The following is a 23347-nucleotide window of genomic DNA, read 5'->3' on the forward strand; positions in this document are numbered from 1 at the left end:
ACTCACATGAGTATTTACAATGCTTTAATTCATTGGATTTCACATTCTGTATTCATTCAAAACAGGAACAGACATCACTCCTTCTAAAACCTCATTCAACAAAGAAAACAGTTCAATATGATTGCATCACATGAATCACATGTACACTTAACATATCAACAACTTGCATCGTTATTCAACATCCTGATTTCAGTTCATGATTTGTAATGGACAGCTGAGTTAAATGAATGTTTCGTCGAGTATGAGGGTCTGCACCACAACCAATGTAAAAACCTGGATTGTCTAGGTGGAATGGTAGCTGAAACAGAGCATGACCAAAACATGGAGGAAGCACTACATCATACGTGTCCTGGGTCATTCACACCTTGTCCTGGGTCATACACCTTGTCCCGGGTCATACACCTTGTCCCGGGTCATTCACATCTGGTCATTCACATCTTGTCCTCAGTTAGTTTACACATACATACTCTCCCAGTTCGGCATTTAATATCATTCACACTTCTGGTACATGAAAACCAGGTTTACCACACAACCATCATTTGACTAGACCAAGTTTTTTGGCTTCTGTTTCATACACGAGTAATCTCCACATCTTCACCACAAACACTTCCGCCTCTTCATCTAGCACCTGCAAAGAAAGACACCAATCAAAGTATCTTATTTGGTCTGTTTGATGAAAAGAGATTAGAAATACTTCCCTGACAAAATTTTCAAAGTCTACAACAAAACCTTAAAATTAAACAGCTGGGTTTTGTTCCCATAGCTACATCATTTAATATTGATTCTAATTAAATAGCTGTGTTTTGTTCACATAGCTACATCATTTAGTATTGATTCTAATAGCTGTGTTCTGTACACATAGCTACATCATTTAGTATTGATTCTAAATAGCTGTGTTCTGTACACATAGGTACATCATTTAGTATCGATTCTAATAGCTGTGTTCTGTTCACAGAGCGACATCATTTCGTATTGATTCTAAAAAGCTGTGTTCTGTACACATAGCTACATCATTTCGTATCGATTCTAAAAAGCTGTGTTCTGTACACATAGCTACAGTGTACATCATTTAGTATTGATTCTAATAGCTGTGTTGTGTACACATAGCGACATCATTTAGTATTGATTCTTAATAGCTGTGTTCTGTACACATAGGTACATCATTTAGTATCGATTCTAAAAGCTGTGTTCTGTACACATAGCTACATCATTTAGTATCGATTCTAAAAGCTGTGTTCTGTACACATAGCTACATCATTTAGTATCGATTCTAAAAGCTGTGTTCTGTTCACATAGCTACATCATTTAGTATCGATTCTAATAGCTGTGTTCTGTACACATAGCTACATCATTTAGTATTGATTCTTAATAGCTGTGTTCTGTACACATAGCTACATCATTTAGTATCGATTCTAAAAGCTGTGTTCTGTACACATACATGTAGCTACATCATTTCGTATTGATTCTAATAGCTGTGTTCTGTACACATAACTACATCATTTAGTATCGATTCTAATAGCTGTGTTTTGTTCACATAGCTACATCATTTAGTATTGATTCTTAATAGCTGTGTTCTGTACACATAGCTACATGTACATCATTTCGTATCGATTCTAATAGCTGTGTTGTATACACATAGCTACAGTGTACATCATTTAGTATTGATTCTAATAGCTGTGTTTTGTTCACATAGCTACATCATTTAGTATTGATTCTAATAGCTGTGTTTTGTTCACATTTACCTACCATAGCTACGTCATTTAGTATTGACTGCGGTCCACTCCTAGCCATCACTTTCTGACATATAAATTCTGTCAGGGTGGGTTCCTCTTCACCAATATATTCAATTATCTTTTTGTTGACCCAGGGCTTGATTCTTTTATCCATAAGAACCTGCAAATTTTCAGAAAGAGAATTAGAATTGCAAATGCATATGTTCTAAACACTATACATGCAAATCATTGGGATTTTTGGGTTGTTGTTTTATACATGTATCTAGGTGGATTTCAAATTTTTTTTAATCAATGACTCATTAAAGCATATTGTATAAAGTATGATTTCACCATTGGAATTATTCAATGTGACGTTTTTTAGGGGGTGTTTTTCCAGAATAATAAAAAAGGTGTTGTTTGCAAATAAGGGATTTAGAGTCTACATTTCTCGACATGAATACACCCCCCCATGACCAGACCCATATGTGTATTTGACCTACAAATTGTAACAACATGTATATCCTAAATTCAAATCAAAGTGTTCATGTATGACCCTGATAATTAGTGGAAACTGAATTGTTTGAAATTTTCTAAGTCGAAGAGTCATACCTCTGCCAAAATTTCCTTTGGCTTGATTTAAATTCAGACTTGACCTGAATATTCTTGAGGTATGAAAATGTCCACACGTGACTGAGATAACGAGTGGAAGCTAAATATTGTTTTGAAATTTTCTCAGTCCAAGGGACATAACTCTGTAAAACATTCAACCAGAACCAAATTCGAACTTAACCAGGATATTCTCACATAGAATCTACAGTATATACCAAATTTCAGATGAGTATGCACATTCATAGCAGAGACAATGAACGGAAACTAATGACCACAGAATGACGGAAAAGGGTCACACTACATGTGTATGTCCCATCCATTTCATGGTGGGGGCATGAAAAGGATCAACTTTACATTTAGAATCGGACAACCCTCGTACGTCAAAATATCTCCCAGCCAATCACAATCTGTATAATGGACTCCTACCTGGTCCACAATCGTCCAGTCCAGAGGATAAGCAAATAGTTCCTCCTTGGCTGTGGGAATGCTCTCGATGAGTTGTTTGATTTTTATCCGTTTTTCCTCTGCAGTGGCCCCTTTCTTCCCATCCTTGTCGTCATCATAATCCAGAGGTACAAGTTTCCGTTTTTTGGAACCTGATGAACCATCCTCATCATCCTGATTAAAGACGTCGCCAACAGTCAGCTTCTTTCGTTTGCTGGATGTTGTATCAGCAGGACTGGTGGAGCTACCTGTTGTTTTATCACAGAGAAGTTACATAAAATCATACCCAATAATGACAAATTAAAATATCTATCTACAGCATTCAAGCCTTCTTCATAGATAATCATACAAAACCTTTCACATGATTTTATCTAACCTTCACTTTTATTTCTCTGCAATGGCAATAATCTAACCATAGCGCTTCACCAATAAGAATTGAACCCTTACCTAATTTCAGTCCACCAAATCCTAGCTTTGCATTCTCCTCCTTGGTGGGACCATATACAGGTTGGGAGTCCTCGTCTGGGGGAGGGAAATTACTGTCATTATCCTCCGACATGGGCGTGACACTGTTGGATACATCAATCGGTTTCAGGGTGGACTTCATGTTGGGGGGTAACTGGGGCTTTTCCTCTTCCTCCTCCTCAGCCTCGTCGGAGGAGTCCACTCGGATTGGCTCCTTCTGGGTGGGGGGTGGACTTTCTTCGGAGATATTTAGACGTGGCTTTAGATGCTCTTCTCTTTCTAACTCAATCTATAACAAAACAAGTACGGTTGTTCAAGGACATCCATCAGCTTATATTTTACTGTCTACATACAGCTACGCATCTATTGTGAAATAACACATCTGATCGACTTAATCCAGTGTTCGAAATTAACCATAGGCCGAGTAGTCTATGTCAAATGACATCGGTCTATGCCAATTGTAATTGGGATAGACAAAATTATTTTGTCTATGCCGATTTTCTAGATTTAAAGCAAAAGAATTATCCCAAAAGTCAACGTCTGATAAACATTATGAGGAAAGGAGGACATTGTTATGGAAATGGAAAGAAAATATGCTTTCTAAGCATACATGTACATTAGAAGTAAATAATATTTTAAATTTGTGTTATTTTTTTTCAATGTTGCGGTCTATGCCAATTTTTGAACCAATTTTGAACACTGCTTAATCATCTAGTTTTACCCTGCCCTACCACGAAAAATCTCAGCACTGCTTTCTTTTTGCTACAAGTAAATTAAGAGAAGAACTTTGTTCCCATCTTTCTCCTCTTGTGCATTTCCACAAAAAAATTTGTTCAAACAAAACCGTCATTTCATACACACATGAGAAGACTTTCATTCTACAATTGATACAAATCGAAACATAAAAAGAGTGTTGTTGGCTTTAAAGTTAACACGGAACATTTGACCTATATATTTCTAATGTCTTCAGTACATTTGACCTATATGTTTTTAATGCAAACGGAACATTTGACCTATATACTTCTAATGGAACATTTGACCTACATACTTCTAATGGAACATTTTACCTATATATCAATACACATAAATGGACAACTGTACCTTCATTAATTCAGCCTCTGGATCTGGATGTCCCTCATCCAGCAACTTCCTCTTAATTTCTTCCAATTCTTCCTTCTCTCTCTGTCGGTCTCTAGCATCAGCTTCTCTTTCCTTCTCTCTTTCTTTAAGTCTTCTGTTCAGACAGCTGCCTCTGTGCAAAAAAAACAAAGAATGCAAATCTCCAGACTAATGCTTTGATCAACAGAATTCTTGTTTTACGATAAAAATAAAACTTACTTGTAATATTTTATATCATCTCTTTCATCATCATAATCTTCCAGGAATTCTTTTAATCTCCGTGCCTCCCTAGCCTGAAATAGACAAGAAGATAAATAATGAAGTACAAAAATAATATAAAGTGCAAAATAATTGAGTTGAAACAGATATGTACATGTACATTTATTAAAATAACCAAATAAATATCTGTCTCTCAGATATGGAAACACTGTCATAATAAAGAATTAGGGGCTGTTATATCTGATGTGTTTAAACAATAATAATAACTATATTATATATGAAAGCAGTACTACTTTTCAAACAGGTGTTCTTTGTCCAAGTGTTAATTACTGTACTGTCTAGTATCCTGATAATGTACTATTTTTTCATGTCTAGTATCCTGATAATGTACTATTTTCTCATGTCTAGTATCCTGATAATGTACTATTTTCTCATGTCTAGTATCCTGATAATGTACAATTTTCTCATGTCTAGCATCCTGATAATGTACAATTTTCCCGTGTCTAGTATTCTGATAATGTACAATTTTCCCGTGTATGGTACCGACCTCCTCTGCTTTTCTCTCCTCTTCCCGTTCCCGTTCTTTCTCGTACTCTCTAGCCTTTTTTCTCTCCCTTGCTTCCCAATTCTTCAGTCTCTGATGAAAGATAATGTCAAAGTTGAACATGTGTACACAGAGTAAAAAGACACTAAAATACAGATACAGCACAATAAAACATTAGACCTCTTGATATGCTGCTTCTTTTTCCCGTAACTTTTTCTCTAGTTTCCTCCTTTCATATGCCTCCTCTTCATCTTCAGCGTCTCGATCACGTTCTTTCCTTCTGTCCCTTAATACAGAGTCAGCATTAACATGAGAGTCAAATGAGCAATATTTAACAGGCATCAACATGAGAGTCATGGTAGCAACATTTAACAAGTTTGAACTCTCAAGTCATGGTAGCAGTATCACATGAGAGTCACTGTAGCAACATTTAACAAGCATCAACACGAGTAATGATAGCAACTTTTAACCAGTATTAACAAAAGCAACACAGCAATACCAGGGATTTTTTTACCCCTTGAACCCAGGGGCCAGGACCTTCAAGTTTGGGAAAAATAGCGATATTTGATTGAAATTGGGAAATTTGTTTCATACAAACAAGAACAAGAGGCCCTTGGACCACATCGCTCACCTGAGTCACCTTGGCATGCAAAAACCCTATTGTGACCCCATCCTATCCTCGGGGGCCATGATTTTAACAAACTTCAATTAGCACTATGTTAGGAAGCTTTCATGTAAATTTCAACTTTCTTGGCCCAGTAGTTTATGAGAAGAAGATTTTTAAAGATTTTCCCTATATATTTGTATGCAAAACTTTGATCCTCCCATGTAGCCCCATCCTACCCCCGGGGGCCATGATTTTAACAAACTTAAATCTGCACTATGTCAGGAAGCTTTCATGTAAATCTCAGCTTTTCTGGCTCAGTGGTTCTTGAGAAGAAGATTTTTCCTATATATTTGTAAAACTTTGATTCACTATTGTGACCCCATCCAATCCCCAGGGGGCCATGATTTGAACAAACTTGAATCTGCATTATGTCAGGAAGCTTTCATATAAATTTCAGCTTTTCTGGCCCAGTGGTTCTTGATAAGATTTTTAAAACACCCCATCCTATTTTTGCATTTTTGTGATTATCTACCCTTTGAAAGGGACTTGGCCCTTCATTTGAACAAACTTGAAAGCCCTTCACCCAAAGATGCTTTTGGCCAAGTTTGGTTGAAATTGGCCCAGTGGAGTTGAAAATGTAAAAAGTTTACAGACGGATGACGGACAAAACGTGATCAGAAAAGCTCAGAGCTAAAAAATTAAAAAAAAATTAACCATTTGATATTTCAATATCAATGTGGCTTAAACAAGCTTTAATCTTCAGTCTTTGACATCGAAGAAACTGTCAAATATTTTTGTAACAGAGTGGCACTGAGGTTCGATGGGTGACCCCTCATGGCATATTCTCATCAAAGCATCCATCATTTGGGAATTTTTAGGCACCATTTTGGAATAAACACCTGCTTTTCAGCATTGGGAATGGGGCAGAATTTCGGCCCTATACAGACCCTAAAAAAAAAATCATCCTTGAATACTAAATCAATTCCACGCTCTCTGACATTAAGGGGGCCATAGCAACACTAAATCTATTCCACGCTCTCCCACATTAAAAACGGGTTCCCTGTGCGATTACAGTCATCTGGTACCTGTTTTCTACTGTGTTAATGTCCAGGTTTGCAGCCATTTTGGAATTTTTTTTTTATCTAAACCAACCAGAATCCGTTGTGACCATAATACAGTTATCATCACTATAAAGTGTACCAAAATTCTTGATGACCAAAACTGGAATGTGGCCCTCTGAAGAAGTCAGTTTTTGCTGCTGCCAATCAAATTGCCATGAACCATAAAGGCATTTAATCACTGCAGAGTAGCATCACTTCATTGGGAATAGAGGGGGATGGTACAGTGTATCATGAAACTGATGCCATTTATATTACAGAACAAAGAAAAACAGCAATATTCACCTGAGCATTCGGTGAGCTGTAAAGTCTATACACGTAGGTAAGGTAGGTTTTTCTCATGTCTCAGAAATGATTCCAGATGACTTACTTTTCTCTGGATCTTGACCTTTCCCTCCATCTCCTTGGTGATCGCGACCTTGACCTTGTTCGACTCCTGATGCGTTCCCTCTCCCTTTCGTAACGTTCCTTTTCTAGTTCTCTTTCCCGCTCACGTTCCCTCTCCTTCATTCGTTCCCTCTCGCGTCTTCGCCTCTCCTCAGCGAGTTTGAATCTTTCTTCCCTTTCTTTATCTTTTTCAGCATCTTTTTCTGCCTCATCCTCGCCCTTCAAAAGAAAACTTTCAATGTCATCAACTTTTCAAAAATGCCTTTCATGAAAACTAAATAAAACTATAGCAAATACAATAACATTTCATTTAAAAATATGAAGCCCACTTCGATACATCAAAATATTTCTCAGAAAAAAAAGAACACAAAAATTCACACTCTCCATTGATGAAGCAGTGCTGTTCAATAGGACACTCATGTAAATCTCATTTTCATCTCCGAGTGTGTACGTTTATCTATCTGATGACAGAATTATTTGCATCAAAGTAAAAAAAAAAAGAAAACAAAGTGGCAATAAAGATCTTACACTCTCTACTGAAACAGTGCCTTTCTGGGGTCTCTTTGTACATATATATATATATATATATTATGCACTGTGTCATTCAATGATTGCTGATGAATCAAGAGCAGACAACCAATCTATAACACAGACCCTCGAAAAGACTGTCCACAAAGTCGAGCTACTTTTTCACAGGCCTACTTCTCTGATTGGGGTTCCTCCTCAGCCACTACGGACTATGGTTATTCCTTGTGAGAGCAATTCTGCCATGTTATTAATGAATCCTTAAGAAAACAGTGATGCTGCTGGCAACAAAAAGGTTTTATTGCATTAGACCCCAGTCACCCCATATACCCAAGGATAACTATTGAATGAGTTCTGCGTTTTCTCTCTTCAAAATCATATTGTTCCCCTTTGAAATGAATTTTTTTGGTACATGTATACATAAGTACAACTATATCACCAAATTTATGTACCTTGAAACCAGATTTATCTTCAATTGTTAATGCAGTTCTTCAAAATTGTCATAATCCTTTTACAATACACACAAAACATTTCTCAGCTTTAAACATAAACACAATTTAAAGTGAAATGTGTGCAAAGTTATAGGAACAACTACACTCTCTACATTTCAAGTAAACACATTACATCTGTTATATAAACATAGCTGCATAAGTTTCACTTCAAGGAACAGCTGACATGCATGTTTTGCATGCTTAACTTTTAAACTGCAAGGGATGGGTACAAATACAAAATACCACTCCTTCTGTAGATCTGTCCTCACAGTTTGAGAGCAGATATTTCAGTTTGTTGTGTAACTTACATATGTCGTATACATGTCATGGTAAAAAAGCTTTGTCCTGTTGGATGAAAAAACCTACAAGAAGCTCATATGTGATCTGCTTGAGGCCTGTCAAGAATATGGAGTTTAGTGTCTGCATTCCTTTGAGGTAAAAAAAATTCACAAAAATCACAAAAAGTACACATACAGTTAATCTAGATCACTAACCTGGTGTCTGTGCCTGGGGTATAGAGGAAGGAACTAGTGAAATGTAAGTTAGGTTCACTTACTTGAGTAAGTCTGCAGCACTTTCATCACCCGATGTCTGCGTGTTATCTCAATCTTACCACTCTTCTTAATAATGCTACTCATAGATCACAGATTGTATATTAACGTCCCTCTCGAGAATTATTCACTCATGGGACGTCCCTCTCGAGAATTATTCACTCATGGGGACGTCACCATCGCTGGTGTAGGACCGCAAAATTTAGGCCTATGCTCGACGCTGATGGCTTTTGAGCAGGGAGGGATCTTTATCATGTCACACCTGCTGTGACACGAGACCTTGGTTTTTGCAGTCTCACCCGAAGGACCATCCTATTTAGTCGTTACTTATGACAAGTAAGGAGCACTGAAGTGTTATTTATAGTAATAACAAACAAATTCCAGAATCTACCAGCAAACCCCCAAGCATTGTTAGGCATGCCCAACTTATACTATACACAGCAGATTTTCATAAATTTCCCTACACTTTGGATTTTTACAGACTTCCCAATGACAGATAAGAGAAAAACTTTGACCCAGGTCATAACCTTGATCACACAAGCTCTTGTACACATGTACAGCTTGACAGTTGCCAGAAGTATTTGCTAACTTTCCTACTATACCGTAAGTCCTCTTCTTCCCTCCACATGGCTGGAGAGGTGACATGTTTAAAAAAATATTTGGTAGCCACTTACCAGAGAGTCTTTGACATAATATTATACAGGTTGTTCACGACCATAACAGATGCTTGGCACGAGCATCAGGGTACATCTATTAAGTGGGGGGTAATGAAACATAACCCAATGTTATTTATGGTGACAAAAATATGTCAGTTAAAAAATTTCAAAATGGTTTTAGTTTTATGTTTAAAAATATCAAAATCAAGCTTACATAAATTTATTGATAAAAGCACCTGTCTACAGGTTAATTGGCAAATTCACCATTTTTCCAGCTAGAACAACAATTTTATATCCCTTAGGAATCTTATATTTCCCAGGTTACATGAAAGATTCATTTAATATATGCTTATAAGACTTTCATTTCTTTAAAAAAAGCTATGAATTTCTTCATATAGTAAATCCTCACTGGCACAATTATTTTTAAATTCAAAAAAAAAAAAACCAAACAAAATCTGACGGTAAAAATAGAAATATTTCCAAATGAATACTTTTTCTGACATTAAAAAAATGTATTTAACTAGGAACATGTATATCAAGAGTGTATGCTGGTAACTGAAATAATGCCACGCTTTTACTCATTAATAACATCATGGTCTGTTACAGGAAAATTCTATACACAAGAAAAATTTAGCAACCTTTAAGAAACCCTAAACAAAAGGTCAAGAAGCATTTAGACAGCATATTAAACTCTGAGAAACACCTACTTTATGAAGGTCCCGGAAACTCTTGATCTCTCTGTGAATTATCTCCCTTTTGTCATCTTCTATATCTATGTCATCGATTCCCTAAAATTTGAAAATAAACACTATAACATAGCTCAAATACACAAGATATTATTTTCGTAGCATATCTTTTCACTGGTTGAAACAAATTGAATTCAAGATATTCATTGACAGTAAGAGTTGTACAGTTTCTCTTGTAAACCAATCTAAAGAACTTCCATTATAGTACTGAAAAAATTCAGAGATTTCCAATTGGCAGAGATCACACATACTGGAAATACACAAGTAAAGTTCACCTGCACATGCCTTGAAGGTGAATTGTTTGATTTCTTCAACATCCAACCAAAATTTAAATTGGGGATTCCACATTGATATGATAACAACTGATTATCAATTTTTGGTCATTCAATGAAAACATGTGTCTCTGTTCACTTTTGACTTGGTCATAAATTCTACATGTAGAACAACAGTCTAAACAGATTTTACAATTGTCATGATTTAATTAGACTCACACCACAGATAGTGCTTTAAACATATTCTGAAATATCTTATTTTTATTCTGACTTTTAATCTATTAATAAACCCATGTACTTACCGTATCTTTAATTATCTTTTCTTCTTCAACTTTCTTTTTGACTGGCTTGGATTCCTTTTCAACATCTGCAAATTTAAAAAATGATTTTTACAATTCAGAATATCAATCCAAAAAGAAAAAGATGAGCCATCCTTTATATAATCCAATTTAGAACAGTATTGAATCTTAGTGATCTTAAAACTGCTTTGAGTCCATTTTGTGGCCTTAAACATCCTACATTATGTTTCCTGCAGATCTTAAAACTGCTTTGAGTCCATTTTGTGGCCTTAAACATCCTACATTATGTTTCCTGCAGATCTTAAAACTGCTTTGAGTCCATTTTGGGGCCTTAATCACCCTACATTGTTTCCTGCATTAGATTCCTTGACATTGTGTACCTGGAAACACCTTCTTTGTGAGGTCCCCTGCATACTCTCTCATAATGGCATCCAGACCTGCCTTAGCCACACGATCTTCTCTTTTGGTGAATTCATCCAGAGCTTCCTCTAGTTTAGTCTCACTTTCTTCTTTATCTCCATTCTCTTTCTTTTCTTTGTCTTCTCCATCGATTTCACTTGTCTTAGATTTCTTCTTGTTAATGTATTCATCCAAGAGAGTCTTTGTTTTAGCATCGACTTTCACCTTAAAGTAAACATATACACATATGTAATTAGGAACGTGAAAAAAAAGCTGTGAAAATCATTACTTGAATATTTCATAGTTTTTATTGAACTGCTCTGTAACATCTGGTATTTTCTGTGTGTGTGTGTGTATATATATATATATATATATATATATATATATGCGATACCGATACTCACAACTAATTTCTTGTCTACGATACCAATACTCACAACTAATTTCTTGTCTGACATACCGATACTCACAACTAATTTCTTGTCTACGATACCAATACTCACAACTAATTTCTTGTCTACGATACCAATACTCACAACTAATTTCTTGTCTGACATACCGATACTCACAACTAATTTCTTGTCTACGATACCAATACTCACAACTAATTTCTTGTCTACGATACCAATACTCACAACTAATTTCTTGTCTACGATACCAATACTCACAACTAATTTCTTGTCTACGATACCAATACTCACAACTAATTTCTTGTCTATGATACCGATACTCACAACTAATTTCTTGTTTACGATACCGATACTCATGACCAATATCTTGTCTATGATACAGATACTTAGGCCACTGATAAAATGTGTTGTGTTTCCGCTAACCCGACCGACCCTAAATTATAGCTGCGACCCTAGAATTTTTTTTTAATATTTAAAAAAAAAATATCATTTTCCCGGAAAACATATATTCCCGGTTCTTGGTTTTCATTTTAGTTAGACATCGAGACGAAGTCATTCAAACACTTTAACGATGTACAAAATTGCATGGTATTGCATCAAGCATTTAAACAACATTGATAATGTTTGTAACTAACAGCATGGCATGATGGTTGACCTAGTGGCTAGTACCTCCATGCGTGTCTTATGCAACAGTGATTTAACAATTGAAGTTAACAGACGGTCAAGAGACTTTGCCAAGTGTCATGTTTCCATAGAAGACTTTCTTTTGTTAAAATTGCCAACTCCTATGGTGTATTTAGATGGTGGCTATTTATTGCCATGCACTGTTATGATATCGCTTCAGTGGGCATTACTGTGTATACACGGGGACCCTAGTTTTATATGGAGGTCATGATGCAGAGTGACAGACATGAATGTCCAGTCTGCAAAATTTGTATGCACATCCATGGTTTCTGCTGCAGTTCTAACTGAAAACACTATGATAAAGGCCGCAAATAAAGCAGTGAATGCATCCGAGTTGTTGATGGCTGGTGAGAGCCGAGAGGAAAAAAAGATGTGCAGAGTTTTTTTAAATAAAAAATTTATGTCCGGTAAAAAGTTTTAGCTGGAGGAGAATTGGATCCCATTAGGATAAGTGGGATCTGCCCAGACTGTCTTCCTACCCTTGTTCCATTTAGATTGTGAAAATACATTCAGAAATGTATTAATAAACTTAAAATATGTTAATGATGTTGATATTTTGGTGATGATTTAATATTTTTTCAAAACCATCACATTATTTTCCTGTCAAACATATCCAATAGTAGTATTCCTATGACAACCAATCTAAATCTAGAAATAATATATCTGGTACTTGTATAGCATAGTGGCATAAAGTAGTTAACTTTGGTGTTTTATGCTAGATGTGTTTCATTGAAAAATATTGTTTCTTATAAAACATCTGGAAATAATCCTCAGCCAATAACAGGTGAAATGTTATGATTGAAAGTTTACTTGCAATGCAATATAAGCAAAATTTTATTTTGAAAGTATAAAATTCAATAGAACATTTAACTTGTTAGAGTTTACAATGTTTTTGCATACTTTAAAAAAATAAAATTTAAAAAATAAGTAAAATTTATTTCCGACCTACCTGCCCTATTTTTTTCTGGAACGTTAGTGGAAACTCAACAATTTTTGTCGTTAGTCTTGTGACTAATTTCTTGTCTATGATACAGATACTCTCACGACTAATTTCTTGTCTGACATACCGATACTTACAATTAATTTCTTGTCTTCAATACCAATACTCATGACTAATTTCTTGTCTATGATACCGATACTCACAACTAATTTCTTGTCTGCTATTTCCCATTCATTTAGCAGTCTCATACAACGAAGTGTTGCTTCTGGATCTTCATATTCACAAAACCCAAAAGCTAAAATCAGAGAAATAGAAGTACATAAAAATGTTATATCATGAAGAAATATTTAGTTACAATCTCAGTCATATAAAATTTAATACATTTCACATATGCAGTAAGTACATGTTTATGTACAATTATACATGACCTTTGCTCTGGTCTAAATTACAACAAAAGCAACACTCAACACTGCAAAACATGCCCATCCAATCTATTCAGTAATAAAGTGGTAATCCAAAAGAAATATACCATATATACCATGGGGAGCCATTCACTTTAGAGAACCTACACTTCCCACCTTAAATAAGTATACACTTCCCACCTTAAGTATACACATAACCTTTTTACACATTTTGGCATGATATATATCCAATATAATGAACGAGAGCTAAATTCACTGGGGGCTGTTCCATTAAAATATATGAGGTACCCGGGGACGGCAATTAAAAAAAAATCTATGGGTGCTTGTCATTGGTAGAAAATTGCATATATGGTGGGTACCTACTGCCAGAAAACTGCATCTGTGGGTGGTTGTTTTGATAAAATCTTTATTTTTTACCGAAACTGAGAGGAATGCAACAAGAGAAGGGAAGGGTTGAAAGTAGAATGTGAAACAAACGCCGTTTTCTGTCTTCATTTTATCTCGGTCGATGAGGTTCCGTGATCCAGTTATTGTTTCCAGTTTGACTCTAAAATTATAGCGACCGGAAATTAGGATTATCTCCCTTGTCCAAAATGGAAAACGAAACTTGCTCGTGGTCCATTGAAACGGTTTTGATTTTTTCTAGCTGCAATAATGTAGCCCTGTCCAATTTTTTTTTATTCTGACGTTTTCGGGATGAGGCTACAATTCCATAGGATCTCCGTAATGGTGCAAAATAATTTTATGAATAACAGATAATAAACTGTGTATTAGTCCCATATGTTGTTTACACCAAAAGGAGTACCAACTTTGTGCTCGGGCATGTCTAATAAAGGTGTTTTTCATTAAATATAATGTACAGCATGCAAAATTCTTCGTCTGCTCCGCCATGCTTGTTATCGCGAAATCTTGTACGTGGATCTAATGAAAAAACTAAACATTGACAATCGGCGCGAAAATGTAGTTACTTGAGCCACTTCGACAAAGAAAGGAAAATCATATTGTTGCAGAAAGAATTTACACTCTGGTGTTCGGTTTTTAACTTGATATTAAATTCAAAGCTTTTCAATACCGACAAAATAGCTTTCGCCTCCATACTTGTCCATTGATGTTAATACTATTTTATATGACTTGACAATCGGAAGTTGAAACTTCAGTACACCAAACATGGCGCACAAATATGAATCGAGAAATTGGAATTTATCGAAATTGTTGAAAACGGTAGAATAGAGCCTCACAAATCTTAAGTTGCAGGTTGTAAATTTATATATTGACTAAGAAACATAGAATATCATTTTATTTACATAAAGAGACACATTTTCTTGTTTTTTAATACTCAAAATACTAGTCAATTTTAAAACTTTTAATAGTTGTTTTTGAACATTTACAATACTAGACTTTTTATGAACAGGTAGACTTATAAAATTAATTTAGTTCATCATGTTTAAGAAAGACAGTCTTGATAAAATAAATTGATGGTTCTATGATCAAGCTTCATTGATGGCCAGTTATTTGAATGGTGATGACACCCAAGATACTCTTCTCTTTACTATCATGCTTGGGAACATCTGAAAATAGACCTCTATTCAGGGGTTATAAATAGTCATTCATACATATTGAATTGAAAGAAAAAGTGTATTTCACATTTATTTCACTTCTATGGGTGGTGCCGCACTATCTAAAATTGCTTCTGTGAGTGGTCCCTCATTACATTTTTATGCTTCTATGGGTGGTTACCCAAATTTTAAAGTGCCTTCCCCGGGTACCTCATATGTTTTAATGGAACAGTCCTGGGTATAACTTTCAATTTATCTCAATAAAATAATCAGTTAAGGATACAATTTCAATATATATATGAAACAATAATGGACATTATATGAAACAATAATGGACATTATATGAAACAATAACGGACATTATATGTAACAATAATGGACATTATATGTAACAATAACGGACATTATATGAAACAATAATGGACATTATATGTAACAATAACGGACATTATATGAAACAATAATGGACATTATATGTAACAATAACGGACATTATATGAAACAATAATGGACATTATATGAAACAATAATGGACATTATATGAAACAATAACGGACATTATATGTAACAATAATGGACATTATATGTAACAATAATGGACATTATATGAAACAATAATGGACATTATATGAAACAATAATGGACATTCAATGTTTTTAGCGAAGTCTGGTAGATTGTGGTATTGATTTGTTTAAGGTGAAAAATCAAAAGGACTTGTAAAAGTACACATCAAATACACAATAATATGTATTAGTAATTAATCTGAAATGGTTTCAAGTTGAAAATTTGCATAATAGCTCTTTATAGAAAATTCAAAAATTCAGAAAATGAAGTATTTTAATAAAATATAAGGACATAAAAAGTTAAAAGCCTAACATCATCTATTTACTTGTAAGAGTTGTGTATTTTGCATCGAAAAATCTGGATCAATGATGTAACCCATATTTTATATGCGCAAGTAACTTATTTTAGTGAGTGTATACTTATTTATGGTGGGCAGTGTACATCTCCTTGTTTTAATTATGGAAAACTATAAATGCTGGAATGGTGATGGTTCAGGCTTAGAATTATGTTTCAACTCAACATAATAGACAAGATTTTTTACAACTTTTAGATGTATGCACACTTCCAGAGCTGCCAACATTATGAAATGGAAAATGGTAAGGCAGGGGAGATCTTTATTGAATAAAGATGTAACCTGAGCAATTTTAGGCATATTTCAATTCCAAATCTAATGAATTTAGACATACTAATTGTTATGCATTTTACAACTGCAGAAGGTCAAATACATCTTTTATCGATTTTACTCTCTAAAACTTGTGTATAAAACCTTATTACATAAGTATATTATATAATTTTACAATTACTGTGTCACTTATTCTGGCAAGTTTTTTAATGTCATTTTCCCTGCCGTGAAAAATGTTGAAGTTTATCAAACAGATTGTACACTTATCATACAAACTCCCTCTTTCTAACTTTGAAATGAATAGATGTTTACAGTGTACTTGCATGTTGTTCTTTGAATTACTGGCTCTATTACGTTTTCTTCTTTGGGGGAGTATTTCCATCAACACATGCCTTACGCTTAGTAGCAACTGCCATATTGTTTATTTCAAAGCATTAAAATGATCGCGATTTTGTATATATATATATATATATATATACTATCCAAACAAATGTAGTAACGACTATGGCTTGTTTCTTTTAAAAGAAAAAACCAATGACGGACAGCTCTAAAACCTTCGAAATGTCAAATAAGCGAAAATCGGATGCCGTGAAATCGTAAGGCGTATTTTCGGCCCTAAAATCGTAAGTCTTACGACAAAATTGTGCGGGTTGGCAGCTCTGCACTTCTCTGTCACAAGGAAATCAACACTTAATCACTGTTAATACATTTTCACATGTTCCTTGTCCAGGGTTTGAATTTATCTCTATGATTGAACTCGTAAAACAGTAAGAGGGAAATCAGATTAAAACTTTCACTGTTAATAGGTCTCCTATACCTAGCCTTTTACACAATTTTTCATTTCTGTTATTACCTTGTAATTTTCCTGAAGCACCTTGTACACGTTTCCAACTAAGTACATTTCCACATCTCTACAATAAAAAAAAAGTTTTACAGTGCAAGTTGTCAATGAAGAAAACCAAAAAAAACCAACAAAAAACCACAAGGTCTCCTGCTGCCCTTTGTATTCTAATGACTCTTTTCCAGGGCTCGAAATTAGCGAGAAATACTCGCAAAATGCGAGTACATTTGAAAAATAATGGACACTCGAATATCTTAGCGAGTGGTGATTTACAAACTATGATCGTATCGTATCCGTTTTATACGGTGATGCGCTATTCGCTTCTCTCAAACTTGCACTCTGAATCATACAAACGCTTACATGAACGACCGATTTCAATAACCGTTTTTATCCGGATTTTTCTTTTATTATTTTTTAAGAAACTCGGAGTCAAACAAATGCTTTAGAGATCGGACATCGCATATTGACATGTGCCACGAGTCCTGTTCACCTATTGGGGTGATTAAATTGAATAATTCCAAGTATGATGTTTTTGTTATTCATTTATCTACAAAAAATATTGGAATCTATGTTTTACCAAGTCTTCCGGTAGTTATTTTTATCAGAATCATGAGAATGTCATATCTAAATTTATTGTCATATTGAGGTCGGGTTGTAGTGACGTGCATTTCTCACCGCGTCGACGATTATAAAAAAAGTCATAGGACTCGTGATCGTGCTGCTTATAAAACCACGAGTCCTGTATTCGCTTTAAAAAATCACTAGTGACAACCCTGATGTGGCATGAAATTGGAAGACTGGATCTAGACATGCGGTAAACAAGTCGTGGATTAGACTGTTAGAGGTGCGATAATCAAGAGACCTAGACATTGCACCATATGACTTCCGTAACTTAGTGTCTTGTCCAAACGCTGCCTGTTGACCCACTAGGCTCAGTAATGATGGGGAAAATCATTGATTGAAAAAAATATATATATAAAAAGAGCACTGCTTCATTATTTTCATTTTAGCTTGTAGGTTTTCATTTTAGCCTGTGGTAGAAAAAGTTAATTTCGACCCTTGTTTTCACATGCAAATTTCCACCATCTTATTTTTTGAAGTTGTCTTAACAAAGCTATAAACCAACCTGTAACATCTGGCGTATCATGGCATCAGGTGCTCTGTCACTGATGTTCCCAACAAACACTGTTGTTACTGGCGGCTTCTCTTCTTTCTCATCCTTAAATCGTACACAATTTGTCATACAATCATTTTGACGTACACTAAAACAGTCAATAACATTCCAAAAACTCTACCACTGTTCTTGAGAGATCAAATCATACACCCCGGTAAAACAAACATGTATGTATAAAACACTATTATTAGCAGACTGAGTTGACAATATACATGTAGGTTGACACAACATGAATACCCCCCCCCCCCCCCCCCTAGAAGCCCAGTAAATACATGTAGGTGCACAGTCGATGAATTACAATAAACACAGTAGAGCCTGACTTATAACTCAATCATGCTCAACAAATGAGGTCAATACCCACTCGTCTGAAATTTTCCAATGCATAAAAGTTCAACATAGGTTTCCAGCAATTAAACATCTAATCAAAATTATCTTCTCAACAATAGGAATAGCCCAAAGTAAATTTACACAAATGCAAAAAATACTTATGTATGCAAATTATGCCATATGAGTGGGGTATTCAATACCTTTCCGAAAGAAACCTTGATACCTTTCTAAAAGTAACTTTGGTACCTCTCTAAAAATAACTTTGATACCTTTGGAATTTCTTGAGGAACTAGTTTTCTGTTGAATGCTTTGGCTGGTTGTGTTACAGCACTTTGAGTTGTCACTATTGGTCTCATCACCTTAAAAAGAAAAAAAAGCCATTATTACTAACACACAACTGAACAATGAATAATTGAAATTCAAATGCACAGAGGAACCAATTTCCTCTAAGACTAACTGTGTTTCAATAATGTTCACATATCTAATATCATTTACCGATGTCATTATAAAATTATTTAATTTCAATGCTGATGTTTTCAGCATTGATCTGACAGTCAATCAACTTTGATTTTTAAACAATGTGGTGCTAAATTGAAAAGAAAATGGGACGGAACACTAATGGAGCCAGATAATGAGAAGTTGATCACATTACAGCTAAAGAACCATTCTGAAATGGAATGGTCTAATGGATCAAAGATTTTGTTGAAAATCTGGTTCTTGGACGCCAGACATTTGACTGAATCTACCAGAATGTGCAATGATATACACTGTCTGTAACGTACAATCAGTTTGAATGAATATTTGGTGGGAAAAAAACTTCCGACTGTCAGTTTTCAAACAAAATGTTTTTTCTTCTTCCCTTTTTCTTTCTTTTAACATTTTGCACTTACTGATTGGGGCATCATTCCAATTCCCATGGGCATCATACCAACAGGAGCGTAGGCATACCCCATTGGAGGCATGCCTATTGGTGGTCTTGGAGGAAATGACATTTTCACCTGTAAATATCAAAGTAAAAATCACTGTTATGAAGATGTATTTTTGTTTCAAAATTACATCTAGATAGAGAATTAATGCACTAAAATTGTAGTACATGTATACATAATTATGCTTCAACGAAATCATATCACATCAACAGTTGCTTAAAAAAATGTAATCTGAAATATTGCTATGAAAGACATGCTTCCTGAGATAAGTGTTTTATCTATATTAATCTTTCATGAACAGGAAATTAGGACTGCAACAGGTACCCGAAATAACCAAAAACTGGGTCGTTTTATTTGGGTCGAGTTTGTTTCTATTTTACCAGATTTCAGTTTAGGTCCTGTTTTTACAAGAGAATCATTATTAGAAATCTGTTTCAACAACATGGCATGAAAATCTAAAGTGTAACCGTATTTTGATTTATTAACCAATGATGGCATTGAAGATAAATGACAGTATGTAAGATAAGTCAGACACAGAATATAAAATGTGCCACATGTTTCTGTCTAAACCAGAGTCCACATCCATGAGTAATTATTGTAACAAAATACAAATCCAGGTTTTTGATTTGAAATTGTATAACAAAATTTTAAACCTGAACAGAAATACCCAAAATTTGAATTAAAAATCCTGAACCAACCAAACAATTTTTGTAACATTGACAGCCTTACAAGAAATATCTGTCAATTGGCTCAACTCTTAATTTTGTAGCTTCTAATAATATAAAATTGTCTTAAAACAAAGCTTAAATTTACAAGAAACAGAATTTTTTTTAAATGATTTAAAACAAAAGAAATTCTTGATATATATTTTATATTCTTGAAACCAAGATCAATGAATTACTGCACACCATCCCCCACCCCCACACATGAAACCCTTGGATACATTAATACACTATGAAATTATAATTGAAAATGAAAGTAGAAAAGATATGATATCTATAATCTCAAACTAAACACTTAAAATTCTATTTCTTTTCATCAAATGTGGCATGCCTTCTATTAATGTACTAAAAGGTGAAGTATGCATAAATCATAATGTACCCAAAATAAATACTACTTCTTAGGAACGTCAATAGCAAGCCCTTGTCCTTAATTAAATGCAATTTAGAAAAGGAGCCATCTGGGTGGTGTATTTGCATTTTAACAACCAAGACATACATTTTAACATAAAAGTTTCTAGCTCAAACAGTTACTACCTCGATATTAAGAGCTGCAAATTGTTTTACAAGAACCATGTCAATCTGACCTCACAAGACAACGTATTGTAGTGTAGATCTATATATTTTCAATCAACAGAAACAGAAGTCTTCAAATTATTTTGAATAAAAAGAGACTTATAACAAAAATATAGGGGCATTTTTGGTTAAAAATTCCCTTCCGTCTCCCAGCTTAATTAAATTTCAAAGCAAGGAAAACGGAAGAAAAACAAGCGCTATTATGAAATTCTATGTCTACACATCCTTACAATGCAATGCAGTGAATGCACTAGATTGTATATTTATCTAAGCTGTAAATTTAACTAAAATACAATAATCAATACAAAAACATAAAATTCAACAACTTACTCCTCAAAAGAGATCAGTCAATTTGTTCATATGTCCAAAGAATGCCAAACGTTCTTTCCGCGCTTTTCAAGATGGCGGATATATCAACACGAGGTACTTGGGTGGTGTAAAAATAGTTCGCGACGTTTACAAAAGAAATATGCTCGGAAACTACGATCAATAGTAAATAAACATGCAGAATCGTGTAACCGTATTCGGTCAAATTTTCCACTATATATTCCACACAGATGGCATGTTTTAAACAACCAATGCACTCTCTGACTATAATGATAAAGCCAGACCTGTATGTATGCAGTGGCGGATTTAATGGTTTGGGGGGCGTAAGGGACATACGCCCCCTTTTCTTCACAAGGCATAGTATTTTATCACACCAAGCTAAGTATAATTATTAATCAAATATCAGACAAAATACAAGTAACTTTATATGCATAAGATAAGGTTTCCGGAATACAGTATTGCCTATATATTAAATCACACACACACCCCAGGGACTGGGGAATTCCAAAAAGCTACTTTCATTGATTCTCCAGACCTAAAAACAGAATAAAAGATGGAGAGAAGACCGCTTTATAATACACACTTCTGTATGTATTATATTAGAGGTGGAGAGAGGACCGCTTTATAACACACACTTCTGTATGTATTATATTAGAGGTGGAGAGAGGACCGCTTTATAACACACACTTCTGTATGTATTGGAGGTAGAGAGAAGACCGCTTTATAACACACACTTCTGTATGTATTATATTAGAGGTGGAGAGAGGACCGCTTTATAACACACACTTCTGTATGTATTATATTAGAGGTGGAGAGAGGACTGCTTTATAACACACACTTCTGTATGTATTGGAGGTAGAGAGAAGACCGCTTTATAACATACACTTCTGTATGTATTGGAGGTAGAGAGAAGACCGCTTTATAACGCACACTTCTGTATGTATTATATTAGAGGTGGAGAGAGGACCACTCTATAACACACACTTCTGTATGTATTATATTAGAGGTGGAGAAAGGACCGCTTTATAACACACACTTCTGTATGTATTATATTAGAGGTGGAGAGAGGACTGCTTTATAACACACACTTCTGTATGTATTGGAGGTAGAGAGAAGACCGCTTTATAACATACACTTCTGTATGTATTGGAGGTAGAGAGAAGACCGCTTTATAACATACACTTCTGTATGTATTATATTAGAAGTGGAGAGAGGACCGCTTTATAACACACACTTCTGTATGTATTGGAGGTAGAGAGAAGACCGCTTTATAACACACACTTCTGTATGTATTATATTAGAGGTGGAGAGAGGACCGCTCTATAACACACACTTCTGTATGTATTATATTAGAGGTGGAGAGAGGACCGCTTTATAACACACACTTTTGTATGTATTATATTAGAGGTGGAGAGAGGACCACTCTATAACACACACTTCTGTATGTATTATATTAGAGGTGGAGAAAGGACCGCTTTATAACACACACTTCTGTATGTATTATATTAGAGGTGGAGAGAGGACTGCTTTATAACACACACTTCTGTATGTATTGGAGGTAGAGAGAAGACCGCTTTATAACATACACTTCTGTATGTATTGGAGGTAGAGAGAAGACCGCTTTATAACATACACTTCTGTATGTATTATATTAGAGGTGGAGAGAGGACCGCTTTATAACACACACTTCTGTATGTATTGGAGGTAGAGAGAAGACCGCTTTATAACACACACTTCTGTATGTATTATATTAGAGGTGGAGAGAGGACCGCTCTATAACACACACTTCTGTATGTATAATAGAGGTGGAGAGAGGACTGCTTTATAACACACACTTCTGTATGTATGATATTAGAGGTGGAGAGAGGACCGCTTTATAACATACACTTCTGTATGTATTATATTAGAGGTGGAGAGAGGACCGCTCTATAACACACACTTCTGTATGTATTATATTAGAGGTGGAGAGAGGACCGCTTTATAACACACACTTCTGTATGTATGATATTAGAGGTGGAGAGAGGACCGCTTTATAACACACACTTCTGTATGTATTGGAGGTAGAGAGAAGACCGCTTTATAACACACACTTCTGT

The 23347-nt window shown here is 35.0% G+C and overlaps 1 protein-coding gene across 2 annotated transcripts; it reads right to left on the reverse strand.

Annotated features, from left to right (window-relative positions):
- Positions 1 to 9: 9 nt before the first annotated feature.
- LOC125649956 (RNA-binding protein 25-like) lies at positions 10 to 21554 on the reverse strand. Of its 2 annotated transcripts, XM_048877835.2 has the most exons (18): positions 21255 to 21554; positions 19594 to 19701; positions 18973 to 19062; positions 18329 to 18421; positions 17215 to 17272; positions 13401 to 13492; positions 11145 to 11388; positions 10768 to 10832; positions 10155 to 10235; positions 7208 to 7443; positions 5293 to 5398; positions 5116 to 5205; positions 4569 to 4642; positions 4332 to 4482; positions 3213 to 3519; positions 2748 to 3013; positions 1747 to 1893; positions 10 to 628 (listed from the first exon to the last, which is right to left on the reverse strand). In XM_048877835.2, the coding sequence occupies exons 2-18, from the start codon at positions 19693 to 19695 to the stop codon at positions 536 to 538; spliced, it is 2295 nt and encodes a 764-aa protein (XP_048733792.2). In that variant the 5' UTR covers positions 19696 to 19701; positions 21255 to 21554; the 3' UTR covers positions 10 to 535. The 2 variants fall into 2 exon arrangements, with proteins under 2 accessions (XP_048733792.2, XP_056023062.1); XM_056167087.1 differs by lacking the exons at positions 13401 to 13492; positions 17215 to 17272; positions 18329 to 18421; ... (1 more) ...; positions 19594 to 19701; positions 21255 to 21554 and adding an exon at positions 11601 to 11945.
- Between the last annotated feature and the right edge of the window lie 1793 nt (positions 21555 to 23347).

This window comes from Ostrea edulis, chromosome 5 (genome assembly GCF_947568905.1).
Source record: "Ostrea edulis chromosome 5, xbOstEdul1.1, whole genome shotgun sequence".
Classification (NCBI taxonomy): domain Eukaryota; kingdom Metazoa; phylum Mollusca; class Bivalvia; order Ostreida; family Ostreidae; genus Ostrea; species Ostrea edulis.